We start from the raw sequence: 14,798 nt of genomic DNA, 5'->3' as shown, positions 1-14,798 counted from the left end.
TTATTACTACGCACTATCTCCTCGGGCAGCTTTCGTTCAATACGGCTGGGCTGGAATTGACAAAGGGCAAAGTTTCTGTTTTCGAATGAGCTATTCCATAAACAGAGAGGAGGAACAGCCGCACTATTGCCCGTCCACAGCTTACAGAGACTTAGCTGATGACAAGCTGACAAGTGATCAACGTGAACTTTTTATCCAAACCGCTTTTCATCAGCTCCTCTCGCTCTAAAGGCGGCTCTCTGCGGCACATGGTCCGATATCGCTGTTGGGTTTGGGTTGTGTACCTGAAGCAATCTTGCGTCTTTGTCTTGAGTCATCACCAAGGATAAATTTGGTTTGGACTGAGCTCTCTCTCCTCTGGTTCCTGGGGCAGATGGGTAAAAAAAAATAAGATTGGCTGCTCTCAACTACATGGGAGGGCCCGGGTAAATCCCTCGATCAACTCATCCATGGGGCTGCTCATCTGCCTTGCAGGATGGCTTCAGAAGTGACGTCCTCACTCGCTGCCCTTCCTGAAGTTGGGTTGCTTTGCATCGCGCAAGGCGTCACCGACCCAGCTCAACCACGAGGCGCGTCCAGTGCTCGCGAGAACATTAGTGTTAGGTGAGGTTGCCAGGCCTTACAGTTGGCGACGGATCGAAAGCGGGGTTTTCCTCTTTCAAAGTTCCTTATTGGATAAAACGACGTTCCCAATGCGCGGCGCTTGCAGTCAACGTTCGTTACAGTTCTTACTAACGACCCTGTGACGGGACCCTGCCTCAAGACGGAGGTCTCATTACCCAGCCGCGATCGAGGGCGACGAAATGTGCCGTTTCGTCAGTATATATACTGTACTTACAAACGGTACAGCTAACACGGTAAACCATGACCTGCCGCCACCTACTTATCAATTGGATGCATCGCAAGATTGCCGCTGGATTTACAAATCTCGATGTGACTGACGAGCTGACTCGGAAAGCAGAGACGCTACGGATAGAACTCGGTCATGTCGGTATCGTTGCGTTCATACCTGAGGCAAGTTGGCCGCGGATGCAGCGGGCTGTGCGAAGGCGACGAGGGCCGCTTTTCAACGTCTCCTGAGCACAGCCCGGCCGCAGGATGTATTTCTGCGGGGGAAGCCGTCGTGTAATCCGTACGCCTGCGGAGCATGCGATCAACGGGATATCCGGATGGTAGACGACGCCCCAGCAGACTGCGACTTAAGCGGCGAGAGAGAAAAAGAAGAGACAAATAGCATTGCATCTTTTCCTGTTGCACTCCCCATAACCAATGTTGTCCAGTCTCCAGAAAAGCAGCAGGTTCATGTGATCAATGTATCGCAGTCGAGCGGCCTCCCGGCGTTGGTATTCGGTGGCGGCTTTTCCGGATTACTTCGTACTAGGTGGGCTCGGATTTAGAGAGCATTGGCCACCAGGCCTGAACGCTGCCATGACGGAATTTTCTCGACCCGCTTCAACATCCCGTTTTGTTTTACGCCTGATGTTCGCGATCCGTGCGATGAGGCTTTTACGAGGCGAACGAACAAATCAATGAACCATCGAGCGGATGGCTGGATGGATGAATCTAAAGAGCTCTCCGGCCGAATTGACCGAAGTGGCGAAAATTGCAAGCCACCCTAGCCGTGGCGAGTCGGCGCACTGGACACTTCGACAACTAAGTTGTTCGTGTCGGCTCTGCCACGGGACAGCAGTGACTAAGCTCATCGCGATGGACGGGTCGGAGTGTGACTCAGCCTGACCCCCTCGAGGCCCGCCCTTTGTTCACAAGCGTGTCAGGAGTCCGAAGTGGTAATGCTACAGACCTGGTCGATCAGGCCTCACCACTAGAGACGATGTCTCGACAAAAACCCGTATATAAATAACTATAAATGCGATCATGAACGGCAGCGGTCATTTCCGAGGACCGAAGTCACCCTTTGCTGCCTGGGATGCGGAAACGCCGAGGGTGCCGTTGGAGACCGGCAAAAACGGAGTTGGCAGCGGCGGACGTTACTATAACTGTGCTGGGTGAGTTGAAATGACGGCGATAACGTTGTCCTCGCCTTCCTCCCCCGGCTAGGCCGTTTCCGGGAGACCAAGAAGCGCTAGACAAGGGGGTTGGCCTTTGTGCGCAGGCTGGCGAGCGAGCTGGCCACACCACAACGCACCCACCCCGCCGCTCTGCAGCAGCTGAGCCAATCAAGACGTCGCTGATTCTGCCATTCTTCCCATCCTCCGGGCGAGTTGAAACTGCAAGTGTGTCTCGTCGAGAATCGTTGCCGACCCGGCAGATCGATGGCGGGAAGATGAGGGGGGCTTTCGAGAGGGACGAGGTGTGCCTTGTCCAGTTGGCAGAGAGCCTGCAAGCCGGCCAGGCACAGGCTCCTATTGCGAACCACTGCCCGCATCGACTTTGTAGGTCGGTCCCCGAGCGACTTTTGTGGGGTGACATCAGGGGACGGGAGTTTGGCGACACCAACAGTACGAGTCAGAAACGCGGGATCAATACGTGGTTAATTACAGAAGACTTTCCGTACGTAATGTTCGGCGACGGGAAGTAAGCTGGCGGCGGGTCTCGTCAATGTGGATTTCTGCGTCGTTCATGTTGCACGCTGACTGCCACGAACGGCTGGGCCAGTGTGGGCAGCCTGCAGGGAGGAGTGCGCGTGTGGGTGGAGGTTGGGGGAACCCGACTGGTGCATCTGAGTGGTGGGAGCTGAGCTGTGTGGGCTGCTTGCAGTGCAGCGTTTTTTGTCCAGCCTGGCACTGGAACCCCCGGGCAGACGTCTCGAAATGTCCCGACGCACCCCATTCAAAACTGAGCCAGTGCCGTGCCGAGAGCATTCCTCTCCTCCCTCCTGCCCATCGAGCAGTCATGATGCTCAACCTCAAGATCTAGGAAGAAGCGGCTCTCCCGTAGTCAGCTTGTGAGATCTGTGTATCCTCTATCTCCTCTCAATCTTTGAACCGTCTCTTCTCGTTGCATACCAATTCATTTCTTATTCCCGGCGTCCTCTCTCCTGTCTTTTTGCAATCTTAATTTCTTGTCTCTCCGTTCCACTTTCCAATGATTGCCAGTCTGTTCGTCTGAACATTTCCTTTTTTTGTTTTTTTCGCGAGGCATTCAGTTGCTCGCTGGGGCAAAGGAAAACAGACCAACAGACACGCTCCCTTCCTTGACCAACCTACAACGTTTAAACGACGAGCCTCTTCGACCGCGCAGTCATCTCGCCGGCGCTCGGAACCTACAATTCTGTGTCATTCCCGAAGTCGCAACTCGACCCAATCAAGGCGCCCATTAGGGAAAACCAACGGCGCCAAAACAGGTCATCATCGCGCATTCTCCTGCCTGTACTCGAGCCCACGCTGGTGACCAGATCTTAGTCGCCACAGTCTCTTCCCAAGCAAAAGAACGGGACCCGTTTTCAGGCTCCCGTCGGAAGTTGGTCACACCACACAAAGCGCTCCACCCTGCGCCTGCCAGTTGGGGCCACCTGGTTGTTAGCCCGCGGCAAGTGTCGGTTACCTGCACCCTCGCCACACACTACGGGAAGAGTCATCGAGAGACCAGGGGTAGTCACCCGAAGCCGGCGACCTTTATCTCAGGCGCCCGAACAGCCCACGCGCACTCTCACTCACACTAGAGGAGTCACAACGTCGCCGCCCCTAGGCTGATACCAGCTCAACGGCTCCGACGTTAAATGCGTGCGATGGTCGCGCAGCCACGCCGCTAGGTTCATCGACAGATTGCGACGCACACTGGTACCTGCATAGCCCACACGCGTCTGGAATCCCCCCCGAACGCAGCTACTGCATCCTACCTGCCGCAATCCCAATCCCATCTGCCGAGTCCCGAACTGGCCTTGCCTGCCGCAACATCGCCGCTCAACATCCGCCTCCCACCCTCGCATGGTCGGGTATTGACCATCATATAACCTTTGCCTCCTCCGCTTGTTCTGGCGAAAGATACACACGATGCCTTTTGAGAGCTTTGCACTCTACCTAGTCGCCGTCTCCGCCTCGTCTACCGGTCTGATCACCCGTGCAAAGTCGGCTTCTCGCGCCGTGCTCTAGAAGCCACCCTTCCTTTTCGACATACTCGGTTCCGCAACGATCCATGCGGCTTGTTGCAGAACCAGCGTCTCGATAGGTCCACGATCTGTTCAGCACCCCCCCTCGGTTACTCCGGTAGACTTTGCGTGACGGCGACTAGAATCCATTGGGCGCTCCTCTATCCTCCCTAAATCCAAGATGATACCCGCCACCTACGAACCGACTACCGTCCATCCCACCCGCAATGCGCCTTACAATCTGTCGCTAGCCACTTCGACATCCTCCTTCTCTTCCTCCTCCTCCTCCTCCTCCTCCTCCTCCTCCGCTTTCTGGTCCGACGTGTCTTCGCAGCACTCGGACGACTCGGTTTCGACCGCCCAGACTTCTTATTCCGACTCTCGTGATTCACACTACTTATCCCACCTTGCCGCCTCGTCGCAAACCTCGGTCGGCTCTCTCGGCAGCTCCTGCGAATCAACTTCCAGGTTGCGAAACCCCTGGGCGAAAAACCACGTCCAGCCTCTGGTCACCACAGAGCTCCCTGCTGAGCTTCGGCAGAATCCCCGACGCACATCGGCAGCTTCCCGCACCGGGCGCCCGCCCTCGCTTGTGCGGCAGTCCGATCGGAAGCTGAGCTTCGTCGAGAACCTCGTCGGTAAGGAAAACTCTCTCGCTGTGCCCTGCCCTCGGGAGGAACACACGCTCAATGTCGCTTTCTCCAGATACGTCGACCCATATCGTCGAGGCTATTTGGCCCACCTCCTCGGTGCCTCCACGCAATGACTGCGGCAACAACACGGTGCTCCCGCTGCGCACCTTCATCCAGGAGACGCTGCGCCGCTCGCGGACCAGCTACTCCACCTTACAGGTGGCTCTCTACTACTTGATTCTGATTAAGCCTCATGTTCCGCCCTATGACTTCACCACGGAGCAGCCTGACGACTCCCGCTCGGGTCAGGCGATCCAGTGCGGGCGTCGCATGTTCCTCGCAGCTTTGATACTGGCCTCCAAGTATCTCCAGGATCGCAACTACTCGGCCCGCGCCTGGAGCAAGATCTCCGGCCTCGATACCCTCGAGATCAACCAGAATGAAATGGCTTTCCTCTTGGCGGTCAACTGGAATCTCCATGTTACCGAAGAAGTCTACAAGCGCTGGGCCGACTGCGTGAACAGGTTCACGCCGAGCCAGCCTCCTTCGCCTGGAGGAGCTGCTCAGCAGGCTTATGAGAGACAATGCCAGGACTTCCGGCGCATCATCTTGAATCTCTCTCCTGACCTCGAGAACCTGGAAGAGCTGACTCTCTGGTCTCCCGTCATGTCTCCCACGCAGGAAGTTCCTCCCCGGTTTCTCTACACGCCTCCCGGAGAGCGGCCTGGAGCCTCCGGTCGCGAGAGCGAGACTGTTACGGCCCCGAAAGCCCAGAATGTCCCTGCTGTGATGGAGCCTGTTCCCTCGATCGTGTATGCTCCTGGCCGTCTGGCACCGGCCCTTGGCCTGTTGCCCACACCTCGCTTGACTCCCCAGCCTAGCGGACTCGGCACTCCTGCAGCGAGCGCCGCGTCTTGCCTTGTGGGGAGGGGATCCTCGATGGGTTTCGCGATGGCCCAAGCCTCAGCGTCGATCTCGGCTCAGTGTGCTGATCGCTGGCCGCCTTCGGCGACTTCGTCTCCGATGAGCTACGTGGCTCGCCGTTCATCACTCGCCAACTCGGTCTCGGCGGCGTCTTCGCCCGAATCGATGGTCTCCGATTCGTCCAGGGTTTCGCGCTCCTCTTCGATCTCTTCGGCTTCCTCGGTCGCCGCGCCGTCATCCAAGTTGGATGTTCAGGCGCGATTCCGTTCCGCGAAGCAGTGCAGTGAGAGGTTGAGCTTGCGACCCACCATCGCTTCGGTCCCCGAGGACGAAGAGGGTTTCACGGTGACATCGCCCGACTCCTATGCTTTCCCTACCGGCAAGGAGATCGGCGAAACGTCGCTGGAGACGCCTCTAGGCCGCCGAGAACGCGAAATGGACGATGCCGCGCGGGCTCTTCAAGAATTGCACCAGTCTGGCACTAATCGGCCTGCAATGCCAGTTGGGGTCGGATCCAAGCGGGGCAGAGCGAATTCGGTCCATGACGACGTTCGTGAGATGCTCGCCGGTCAGACGAGCAGCTTCTCTTGGCCAGAGACCATGGTTCGTGGAGGGGCACAGATTCCCGTCCTGCGGGGAAACTCCAAACGAGTTTGCTGCTCGACCGAGGCTGCCCGGGCACCCAGGATCTCCGCGCTTCATCCCGCCGTCGGAGGGTATGGCGGACCAGGCTTATGGGAGGGGATTCTCAACTAATACCACATTTTCACACGCCCAACCCTCTGCGGCTTTTCAAGATGTCTCATATTACTTTACCACGCCATCTTGCACATATCAACATTCTTTTCAAAGCACACAGCACAGAATCACCCTTTGTGATACTACTATTCCTCTGCGTCGTTCCTTTTCTGCAAAGGGGGGGGGGGGGGGGGAAGGTGATCTTGAATTGGTTTTTTCTTGCTTCCGAAAACCAGCCTTGGGAGACATCTAGCTTCATAGACGGCTTCGATGGCGTAGCCAAGGAAAAAAACGGGCGAAAAGGGCACGCTACGTTTTTATATTTGCATTGGGAGCCTGGATTAGGTTGGGGACGGAAACGGCATTGGGAGGCGGCGACGGCGGAAACCTGGTTGAACTCGTTTGGCGAAGGTGGTTTGTTGTCCTGTGTACGATGATTGTGGGATTCTTTTTTTCTGTTCCCCGTTTTCTTTTCATGGTTTTCTTTGTTTATTGGTCCAGTTCTCGGTGTCCTGCCTCTGCGTGGGCACCGAGAATGGGAGTGGGATATCCTTTTAGGAGCATAATGGACGGAGCTATATTGGGAGAGAATTGGCCGGACTTGTCGACGCGTTTTCCCCGACATTGATGGGACTGCGCAAGCATGCGACTCTCGTCATCCTCCTCATGCCTGAGGCCCGTTTGCCACAAACGGAGCTTGAACTGGCCCCTAGCACCTTCGCCGGAAACGGGACCAATTGCGATGGAGGCGGCTCGAGAATCACAGACGACCGCACAAACGGAACTGGTTATCCATTTCCGAGCTTTTCCCGAGCTTTAGCGGCTTAGCGCACTGCTACTTAGCCAAAGCACAGCTAGAAGCTTCAGTATTTGACGCAGTTCGGCCAAGCAGTCAGTTTGTGTTGGTTTCGCGATGAGACGGTCCGCGGTTTTGCAACGATTGCGAATCCGGCCGGAGCTCCTTGTACTGAGGGCCAGCCAGTCGATGGGAGTTGTCGAGAAGATCCGGGCCTCTTCTGGCCTCCGAGAAAGACGGGCTACGTACAAGAGCTCGATGTTTGATTTCAGGGAGCCCCCAACTCGAACGCGTGGACCAGACCTTGTTTGATAACCCGGCCTTGACAGGCAGAACGTTTTCGCTTGCTGGTGCCTTTGACGCCGGAACGGGGCCAAGAGAAAACGGTGTCCCTTCCCTGATTTCCATGCCTCGAACGATGGACGAAGTTTCGCTTTCGTTTCGTTGCCGAGCGACCGGGTCAGCCAATTGATGAGCCCTTTCCGTCAAAGATCTGACGGGTTAGCCCAGACCCTCTTTCGCCTGCCCGACTCCGAATGTCGCCGCCGCCCCTCCAACCCACCTTCCCTTCCGTGTGAGTCATCGGGGATGTGGCGGACACAACCACAACGGTTAACGGGCTAACGATAGTCACCTGTTCCTGGTCAGTCCCTTCTCTCTTTGCCGTTTTCTCCTTGGATTTTTGTTTCTATCTGCCCGTTTGTCTAAACCGTTTAGCCCCCCCCCTCTCACCGTTTTGTTGCCCTGTGCTACCGTGGCACTGATGGAAACTCCCGTGGGCCCCAAAGTTCGAGGTAAGTGATGTAAGTCGGCGCCCCGCCCCTGAGGGCTCATGGCGTGAAAGGAAGGATGAGCGGAAAAAGACAGAGCAATGACACGGCCGCTCGCTTTATCTCACATGCTTCTTCAAATTTACGCTTCTTGGTCAGTCCCATGGGCAAGGAACAAAGGGCGGCTGGTAAGAAGCCCGCTATTTTTTTTTTGTTCTTATTGTTGTTGTTGTTACTTAAGCACGGCGGCAAGAAGCGGGTTGATGCAAAGACACAACGATCCACGATTTACTGAACAGTTGGTGGATATATCAGTCCTTGGTCGTCTCTTTTGCCTCCCTTCCCCTCGTCATATTTTTTTTTTTTTTTTGCCCCTTTGCCCCCCGTTCTTCGTTGCTGCCTGCCTGCGCCTTTCACAGGACGTGATCGGGTAAGTGGGGTCCGGACTTCACAACGCCGAGCGTGAATGAGGTGCGGCCAGCTCGATCCGGTGCTTCAAACATAACATGGGAGGGCCGGCGTGATGAATGCGGAAAAGACTAGTTACCTCGTAACTTGTCTCTGCTGCGCGGCCCATGACGCGTTTTCGGGGCTGTACAGACCGATCTGCAGCGGTGTTGTGGTGGCACAGTGGAACTCGCCCCTTTCATTCCTCTTGTTTTTTTTTCTTTTATCGCTCCCAACGAACGGAGGCAAGAAATAGTTTTAGTGCTTGCTTCACGTAGGTTTTTCACACGCCTCCATGTGCTGCCTCCGGAGGTACACATTTTGTGACACGGTGCTGCAATGTCACTGTCGTTCACCATATCAAGGTCGGTCGTCGGTCATTTATTTGTTCACGGCGGCTCATTGTCGCCCCCTCACTTCCACCAAGCAGCGAGGTCAGATTGTTGGCATGACCATATTTCTCGATCCACACTCTCCTTCCTGATCGAGTGAAAAACTTTTAGCAGAAGGAAACGGGTCACATCGTTGTCAGCGAAGGGAAGCGCCTGCTTCTCGCTGTTGCCACCTCTGATTTTAGGTTTGAGCCAGGAGGGTAAAAGATCCCATCCTTAAAACGCCAAATAAACGCTCTCCGTTGCGATGAAGACTTCCGTTTCGGTATAACTCTTACTTGTACTACTTACCTGTGGAAACTCCCAAGAGTTTGAATCTGTACTGGAAGAGCATCCCAAAGAGCATCCCACAAAGCATGATAGTGGATGGAACGCGTGGTCAACCCGAGAGAGGTCACGATCGCGGAAAAGTCCAGTCGAGGCTGGTAGAGTCTAGCAAGCTCGGTACTGTCGCATATAGAAAAGCACCGGTATATGATGCACACAAGTCAAAACAGCTGGCTCCCAATTTGCAAGTTCCCAGGAGGACCAGTGATGAATAATCAAAGACAAGCGGTCGAGCAATCAAACTTCCCGGATCTACTTCCGTTGTAGTCTGTCATTCAGGTTAATGCCCAGGGGCAAAAGGGCTGTCCCGTAGTGAGCTGAGATAGCAAACAGAAAAGACGAAACAACAAGCCCCCGTTGTATAGAAACAGGACGCAATCTATCCCCAAACGCGAGGAGTTGGCATCCATCATCCCCTGAGAGCACGCCCACGCCGCGAACGCCAGTATATCCCATTACATGCATGCCCTCGCACCGGAGAAAGGCCCTCCTTTTTCCCCGGAAGAAAAAAAATAAATAAATGCTCCCCTCCCCCTTTCTAACAAACCGACAGACGAGATTGAGAAGAAGAAGGAAAAAAAAAGGTCATATTTTCCTGCTAAAAGGCCACTTCCTGGCCCGCGACTGCTGGGCGTTCTTCATCATGTTGATCCTCCTCAGCCGCTCGCGGTTGCTGGGATCCAGCAGCAGGCCGTCCGTGCCGTGCTCGCAGAGCCACTGGTTCTGGTTGCGCAGGGCGCCCAGGCCGCCGCCGCTCATCTTGACCCGCTGCACCTTGCGGAGCTTCATCAGGCCGTACCAGCACACGACGAGGGAGAAGACGGTGGAGATGCCGGTCACGGCGCCAAAGCCCCAGTTGGTCTCCTCGATGAAGTTCTCGAGGTTCATGCCGTACAGTCCGGCCAGGAAGGTGCCCATGGCCAGCCCGAGGGTGCCGATGCTGAACTTGAGATCGAGCAGCATGAGAGAGTTGCGGTTGGCGTCCAGAATAGCTCGGATGCTGTTTTTTGTTGTTAGTTTAGCAAGCTTTTTGTCAGCATTCTTCGCTCCCGTAGTCCTTCGAGGTATTCGCAAAAGCATGGAAAAGGGACGAGGAGGAGGAGGAGGAGGAGGAGGAGGAGGAGGAGAAGGAGGAGGAACCCACATTTCTTCCGTATTTCTGATGCTCGACACAAGATTGCTCGCTTCCTGCACCACTTCGTCGCAAATCTTGTTGTAGGACTCGAGGAGAAGCTCGACCTCGGTGTGATCGTCCTCGCCCCTGATTATGTCGTGCGTCTTTTCGGTCAGGTACATGGCGGCGAGGTCGTCGTCGGCCTCCAGGAGCTCTTCGAGAGCGTCGCGGACCAGCCTCGCCTTCTGCTCGAACGTGCTGACCCTCTTGGACAGGACCAGGAGGATCCTCAGCTTCTCGCGGTCAATGTCGTCCTCGAGGTCGCTGAGGATGCGGATGACCGGGTCCCGGACGGACTCGAAGTCGGCCTCGAGCTCGGACGTGACCGACATCAGGACGGCCTCGAGGGCGCGGAACTCGTACGGCAGGCTGTTCGCGCCGGCGACCTGCTTCTGCTGCAGCTTGCCCTGCAGGTCGTACATGAAGGCGGACTGGGGATAAGACGAGGTGGAGCCGTAGACGTCGAACAGCAGGACGCGGTCGTGCTTGATCAGGACTTTCAGGTGAAGGAGGTTCAGCAGGATGGCGGACGGGCGGACGAGGATGTGGGGGAGGTTGGAGGAGTCGATCTTGCGGAGATCGCGCGGGAGGAGGCCATACTGTCAAGCGACACGGTCAATAAACACGGTTCTTTTCTTTTCTTTTTCTTTTCTTTTTCTTTTTTTTTTCGTTTCTTTCTTCTTCTTTTCTCTGTCTTTTTCTTTCTTTTCCCTCTGTATTTAAAGAACTAGAGGGAAAAAAGGAAGAAAAAAAAGATATTGGAAAAAAAAAAAAGAAGAATAAGCCCAGGTGTGCCAGTGTATCCGATAGCGTACCTTGGCAATCAGCTCGCTCTTCTTGAGTTCGCCGTCTACCATGATGACCTTCCCGTTCCCGTCCACCTCGGTACACCGCAGCCTCGGGTCCAGCGCAGCCTTGGCGGTCAGCGACCTCCGCTGGAAGATCGACCCGGATTCCTCCTCCAGCCGGACCCGGATGTCGCCCTCCTTGAGCGGCTCGCGCTCGCCCTGCTTCTTCGCGTCGGACCCAAACAGCCACTCCTGCCACGACGACCTGCCCCCGTCCTCCCTGGGTGCCTGGTCCGACGAGGAATACCGCTGCGCACCGCCGTGCTGCCCTGCTTGCTGCTGCTGTTCGTGGCCGCCCGCCGAGGCGCGCTGCTGCTTGCTCAGCGACTTGGGGAGGATCGCGTCGAGGCCGAGAAAGGCGGCCTGCAGGGTGGGTTTGCGGCGGCCCGTCGGGATGCTCGGCAGCAGGGCGGTCGGCCTTGCTGCCCTCGCGCAGGCGCAGACATGGCGGCGGGTAGTCGTCGACGGTGGCGGCGGCGCTGACGACGATGACGACGACGAAGACAGGCGCGAGGCGCACTCGGTGAACCAGAGGCCCTCGGACTGGGCGCGTAGGAACCTGAGGAGCCTCCGCGATGGTACTGCTGGTTCCAATGCCGGAGGCATTGCGCGCGGAAGCAGGGTCCGGAGGGGAGGTGGCCTGGTCACTCCAATGTTTGCGAGTTGTTCACGGTGGTGGCCCGACCAAACTCGCTCTCTCTTTTTTTTTTTTTTTTGGAGATGCGGTCCGGGCCAGAAGCATCGTCGAAAGCGGGCGAGTCAAGTTGCAGCAAAATTATTGCCAGGGGGTGTGCTTAGTGTAGTGCAGAACTAGGCAACCCCCCCATTCCCTTCTGGTCAGTGCGCGAAAGCCCACTGAGAAGGCGGTCTGCGGGGGGTGGGGGGGGGCGTGCCTTCTGTAATTCGTAGTTACAGGGCGGTTTTGTGGATCAGCAAGTGCCAAGAACAAAGGCCTTGTATTCTTGAAATCACTTCTCTTCCGACGACGTGAAGAAGTTCTGTAAACGGACTACGTACAAATATAAATGACGCGGTTCTGGAGGTAGCGGGAAAGGCGGATATCTACACCGAAACCTCACGTCGCCTTTGCCCCAGACCGTTCCATGAAGCTTACTCCGATCAAGGTCAAAGGCAAAGCAGGCCCCAGAAAGACATGGAAGCCGCCGACAGATCGGACCCGGAAGGCCAAACGACGGCGGGATGAGGAGGACGAGAAGGAGGGCGGGGACGATGGCGGCGATCGGCCACCCCGACGCCGCTTCAAGGCGAGGAAGCCTGCCGAACCGATCGAGGAACTCCCGACCGAGATCCTCGAGCGTATCATCTTCATGTCCCGGAACCTCAACTTCCTGCGCAGCAGTCTCCGGATCGGCTATCGCTTCTCCTCCCGGTCCTTCCTGACGGAGCTGCTGGAAGCGGCGTTCGCGCCCACCTTGGATCTGTGGTTCGGCTACAAGAAGGGACAAGTCGCCCCCCCGGACCGCCGCAGGAAGGGTGAAGGCTGGGGCAACTATCGCTGGTTGCTGCCCGAATGTGTTCCCGGCGAACCAGACTTCCAGGTGCGCAGCGGTTTTTTCTTTGATAGAGCACTCCTGCTTCGGACCCGAACCAGGACGGGACTGACGCAAACTGTTCGCAGAGCGCCGTCCTTGCTTGCAAATGGGTCAACACGACCCTCATTCTGGAAGCTCAGCAGAAATGGTTTCGGAGAAACGGCCTCGGGAGGCTCATCGAGTACCTGAAACCCTCGAAAACTCCGGTGGCTGGGCCTGGCCTCGATGGCCACCCAGACGTGGCAGCACGTTTCGAGGCGGAATGGGAGACCTTGAGAGCCTCCTGTGCCGCCTGGTTCCCGGCCGAGAATCCCCCGGACGAAGAAGCTCGTCTGCCGATCTGGCAGCCGCCATGCTATGTGGAGGTTCACCCCCTGACCAGAGCTCCGGAAAGGCTGCTCACCGGTCCCTTCGACTGGGAGACGGCCCGAACACTCTTCTGGCTCGTCCGCGGCGGCGCCCACCAGCTGCGCCAATCTCCGTTGTCGTGGGAGGTAATGTGCAGCGCTGATGTTGCGTTTGAGCCTATCTGGTTGTTCCCGGTTCGCTGACCCAGTCCGATCTGACAGGCTACCAAGAGAGGCTATGACAACATCATGGCTCTTGGGGACAAACAGCTCGCTTTCCTGTTGCTGACGCTCTGGGTCGAGCTGCGCGCTTTCGAGCACTGGCCAGAGTTTCTGAGGCATCAGGGGCTGGAAGCCGCCGCCCATCAACTGGAACACTGCGACTCTCCAACCGACTGGAAGCTGTGGAAGTGGGCGTATTACTTCATCGATAGGTATTGCTGGGTTAGGGCAGAAGATAAAAAATGGCCCTGATCAACCTGCGTCGCGCCGACTTTGCGTTGGCCTGCCTAATTCTACGTCGTACACGTTGGCGGGATGGCATGCAGCCCCCGAGTGGCAAAAGCTGTACAAACCCGTACAGTCAGTCACGGGAGGATCACGTTCTCGAGGCTCACGAGCCAATAAGCTCGATGGTATATAGTCTCCGTGGCGATGAGAGATCACGGACTTGCAGAGAATTGTCGAGGTATTCCCTATCGAGCGTCGATTGGATGTACAAGAGACGCATCGCAAAAATGCCAGTAGACCCGTTTCCCGTTCCCAGAATGCGAAATGACGTGCCGTGCCATAAAGCCAAAGCCAAGGTTGGCTGCTGCCTGGTGATTTTCGCAGTGCCAGATCTCGTCCCTTCAATGGTCGGACCCTCGGCATCACCAGGCCCTGCTCCCACCGTCCCCAAAGAAGGCTTCCCGCGGCATGATCAACGTTTTCGGAAAACGTCCCCAGAGGTTGCCGGATTTGATTTGGTTGCGGAGGGGAATTTAGGAGCCGGGGTTGGGGTTCATCTGTGCACCATAACACATCAGTCGTGCCGCCTTCCCTCGCGTATGAACCTCGAGCTGGACTGACCTTGCGCTTGCCGCCAGTCAAAGTGATGTTGACGAAACGGCGGGTGTACTTGAGCCTCTTTCCCGCGCGGCCCTTACTATTCGCTTGTCAGAAGATCTGGCACCTGGCCGTCGCTCGCGCCGGGCCTCAGCGGGTGTATACGTACGGGACCTTCTTCTTCTCCTGCTTCTCGACCTTGGGGGTCTGAGACTTGACCTTGCCTGCATATACCAATCAGAATTCGCTCAAAGAAGCTTCGATCTCTCGATTTTCGGATCGACGGATGCGAGAGTCGTCGACGACGGGAAAGCAGACGTACCGGCACGAGCCAAACTATGGTAAACATGTCAGAACATTGCTTTTCCAACGGAAAATGTGTGTAATTAAGCGTTTTGAGTTCTTACCTTCCGTGAACCTTGCCCATTTTGGATGATTGTCGTCGATGACTTTCTCGAAGGGTTGCTGGGGAAGACGATGACGGGAAGAAGAGTCTGCAAGTGGTATCCTCCGGTGGGCGGCGATTTTGCGGATTATCCTTCGGTTACCTAATAATTGTGGGAGCCCTGCGGGGCTCGCCTTTGGGGCTTCAGACCGACCAGGGGTGTCACACTGGTCTTGGCCAAGTCACATGAATATTCACGTGATGTTTGCTCGTGACCATTTCAGTGCTTACCTCATCTTGGTGCAGCATATGTTAACAATGCTAGCTCTACACCCAAGATTCATGGCTCCGAATACGTTGATCCCTCAAC

At 56.2% G+C, this 14,798-nt stretch overlaps 5 protein-coding genes across 5 annotated transcripts; 2 read left to right on the top strand and 3 right to left on the bottom strand.

Annotated features, from left to right (window-relative positions):
• Positions 1-522: 522 nt before the first annotated feature.
• P884DRAFT_254657 (uncharacterized protein) lies at positions 523-1,296 on the bottom strand. Its single transcript, XM_069440912.1, has 3 exons — positions 962-1,296; positions 764-857; positions 523-603 (listed from the first exon to the last, which is right to left on the bottom strand). The coding sequence occupies exon 1, from the start codon at positions 1,240-1,242 to the stop codon at positions 967-969; it is 276 nt and encodes a 91-aa protein (XP_069301021.1). The 5' UTR covers positions 1,243-1,296; the 3' UTR covers positions 523-603; positions 764-857; positions 962-966.
• Positions 1,297-4,229: 2,933 nt separating this feature from the next.
• Positions 4,230-6,360, top strand: P884DRAFT_191421 (uncharacterized protein; the record flags this gene model as incomplete). Its single annotated transcript, XM_069437589.1, has 2 exons — positions 4,230-4,686; positions 4,754-6,360. 2 exons carry the CDS (start codon positions 4,230-4,232, stop codon positions 6,358-6,360), a joined length of 2,064 nt encoding a protein of 687 aa, XP_069301020.1.
• A 3,299-nt stretch (positions 6,361-9,659) lies between these two features.
• Positions 9,660-11,702, bottom strand: P884DRAFT_191891 (uncharacterized protein; the record flags this gene model as incomplete). The annotated part of the gene is made up of 3 exons (XM_069437628.1): positions 9,660-10,074; positions 10,219-10,847; positions 11,064-11,702. 3 exons carry the CDS (start codon positions 11,700-11,702, stop codon positions 9,660-9,662), a joined length of 1,683 nt encoding a protein of 560 aa, XP_069301019.1.
• Positions 11,703-12,063: 361 nt separating this feature from the next.
• On the top strand, positions 12,064-13,753 carry P884DRAFT_49776 (uncharacterized protein). The gene is made up of 3 exons (XM_069445928.1): positions 12,064-12,655; positions 12,736-13,143; positions 13,219-13,753. Exons 1-3 carry the CDS (start codon positions 12,200-12,202, stop codon positions 13,468-13,470), a joined length of 1,116 nt encoding a protein of 371 aa, XP_069301018.1. The 5' UTR covers positions 12,064-12,199; the 3' UTR covers positions 13,471-13,753.
• Positions 13,639-14,575, bottom strand: P884DRAFT_254650 (40S ribosomal protein eS30). Its single transcript, XM_069440911.1, has 5 exons — positions 14,451-14,575; positions 14,366-14,379; positions 14,213-14,267; positions 14,068-14,143; positions 13,639-14,003 (listed from the first exon to the last, which is right to left on the bottom strand). The coding sequence occupies exons 1-5, from the start codon at positions 14,468-14,470 to the stop codon at positions 13,980-13,982; spliced, it is 189 nt and encodes a 62-aa protein (XP_069301017.1). The 5' UTR covers positions 14,471-14,575; the 3' UTR covers positions 13,639-13,979.
• Positions 14,576-14,798: the final 223 nt, after the last annotated feature.

This window comes from Thermothelomyces heterothallicus (assembly GCF_042370625.1).
Source record: "Thermothelomyces heterothallicus CBS 202.75 unplaced genomic scaffold P884_scaffold_2, whole genome shotgun sequence".
In the NCBI taxonomy this organism is placed as follows: Eukaryota; Fungi; Ascomycota; class Sordariomycetes; order Sordariales; family Chaetomiaceae; genus Thermothelomyces; species Thermothelomyces heterothallicus.
This window is presented reverse-complemented; position numbering and strand designations above follow the sequence as displayed.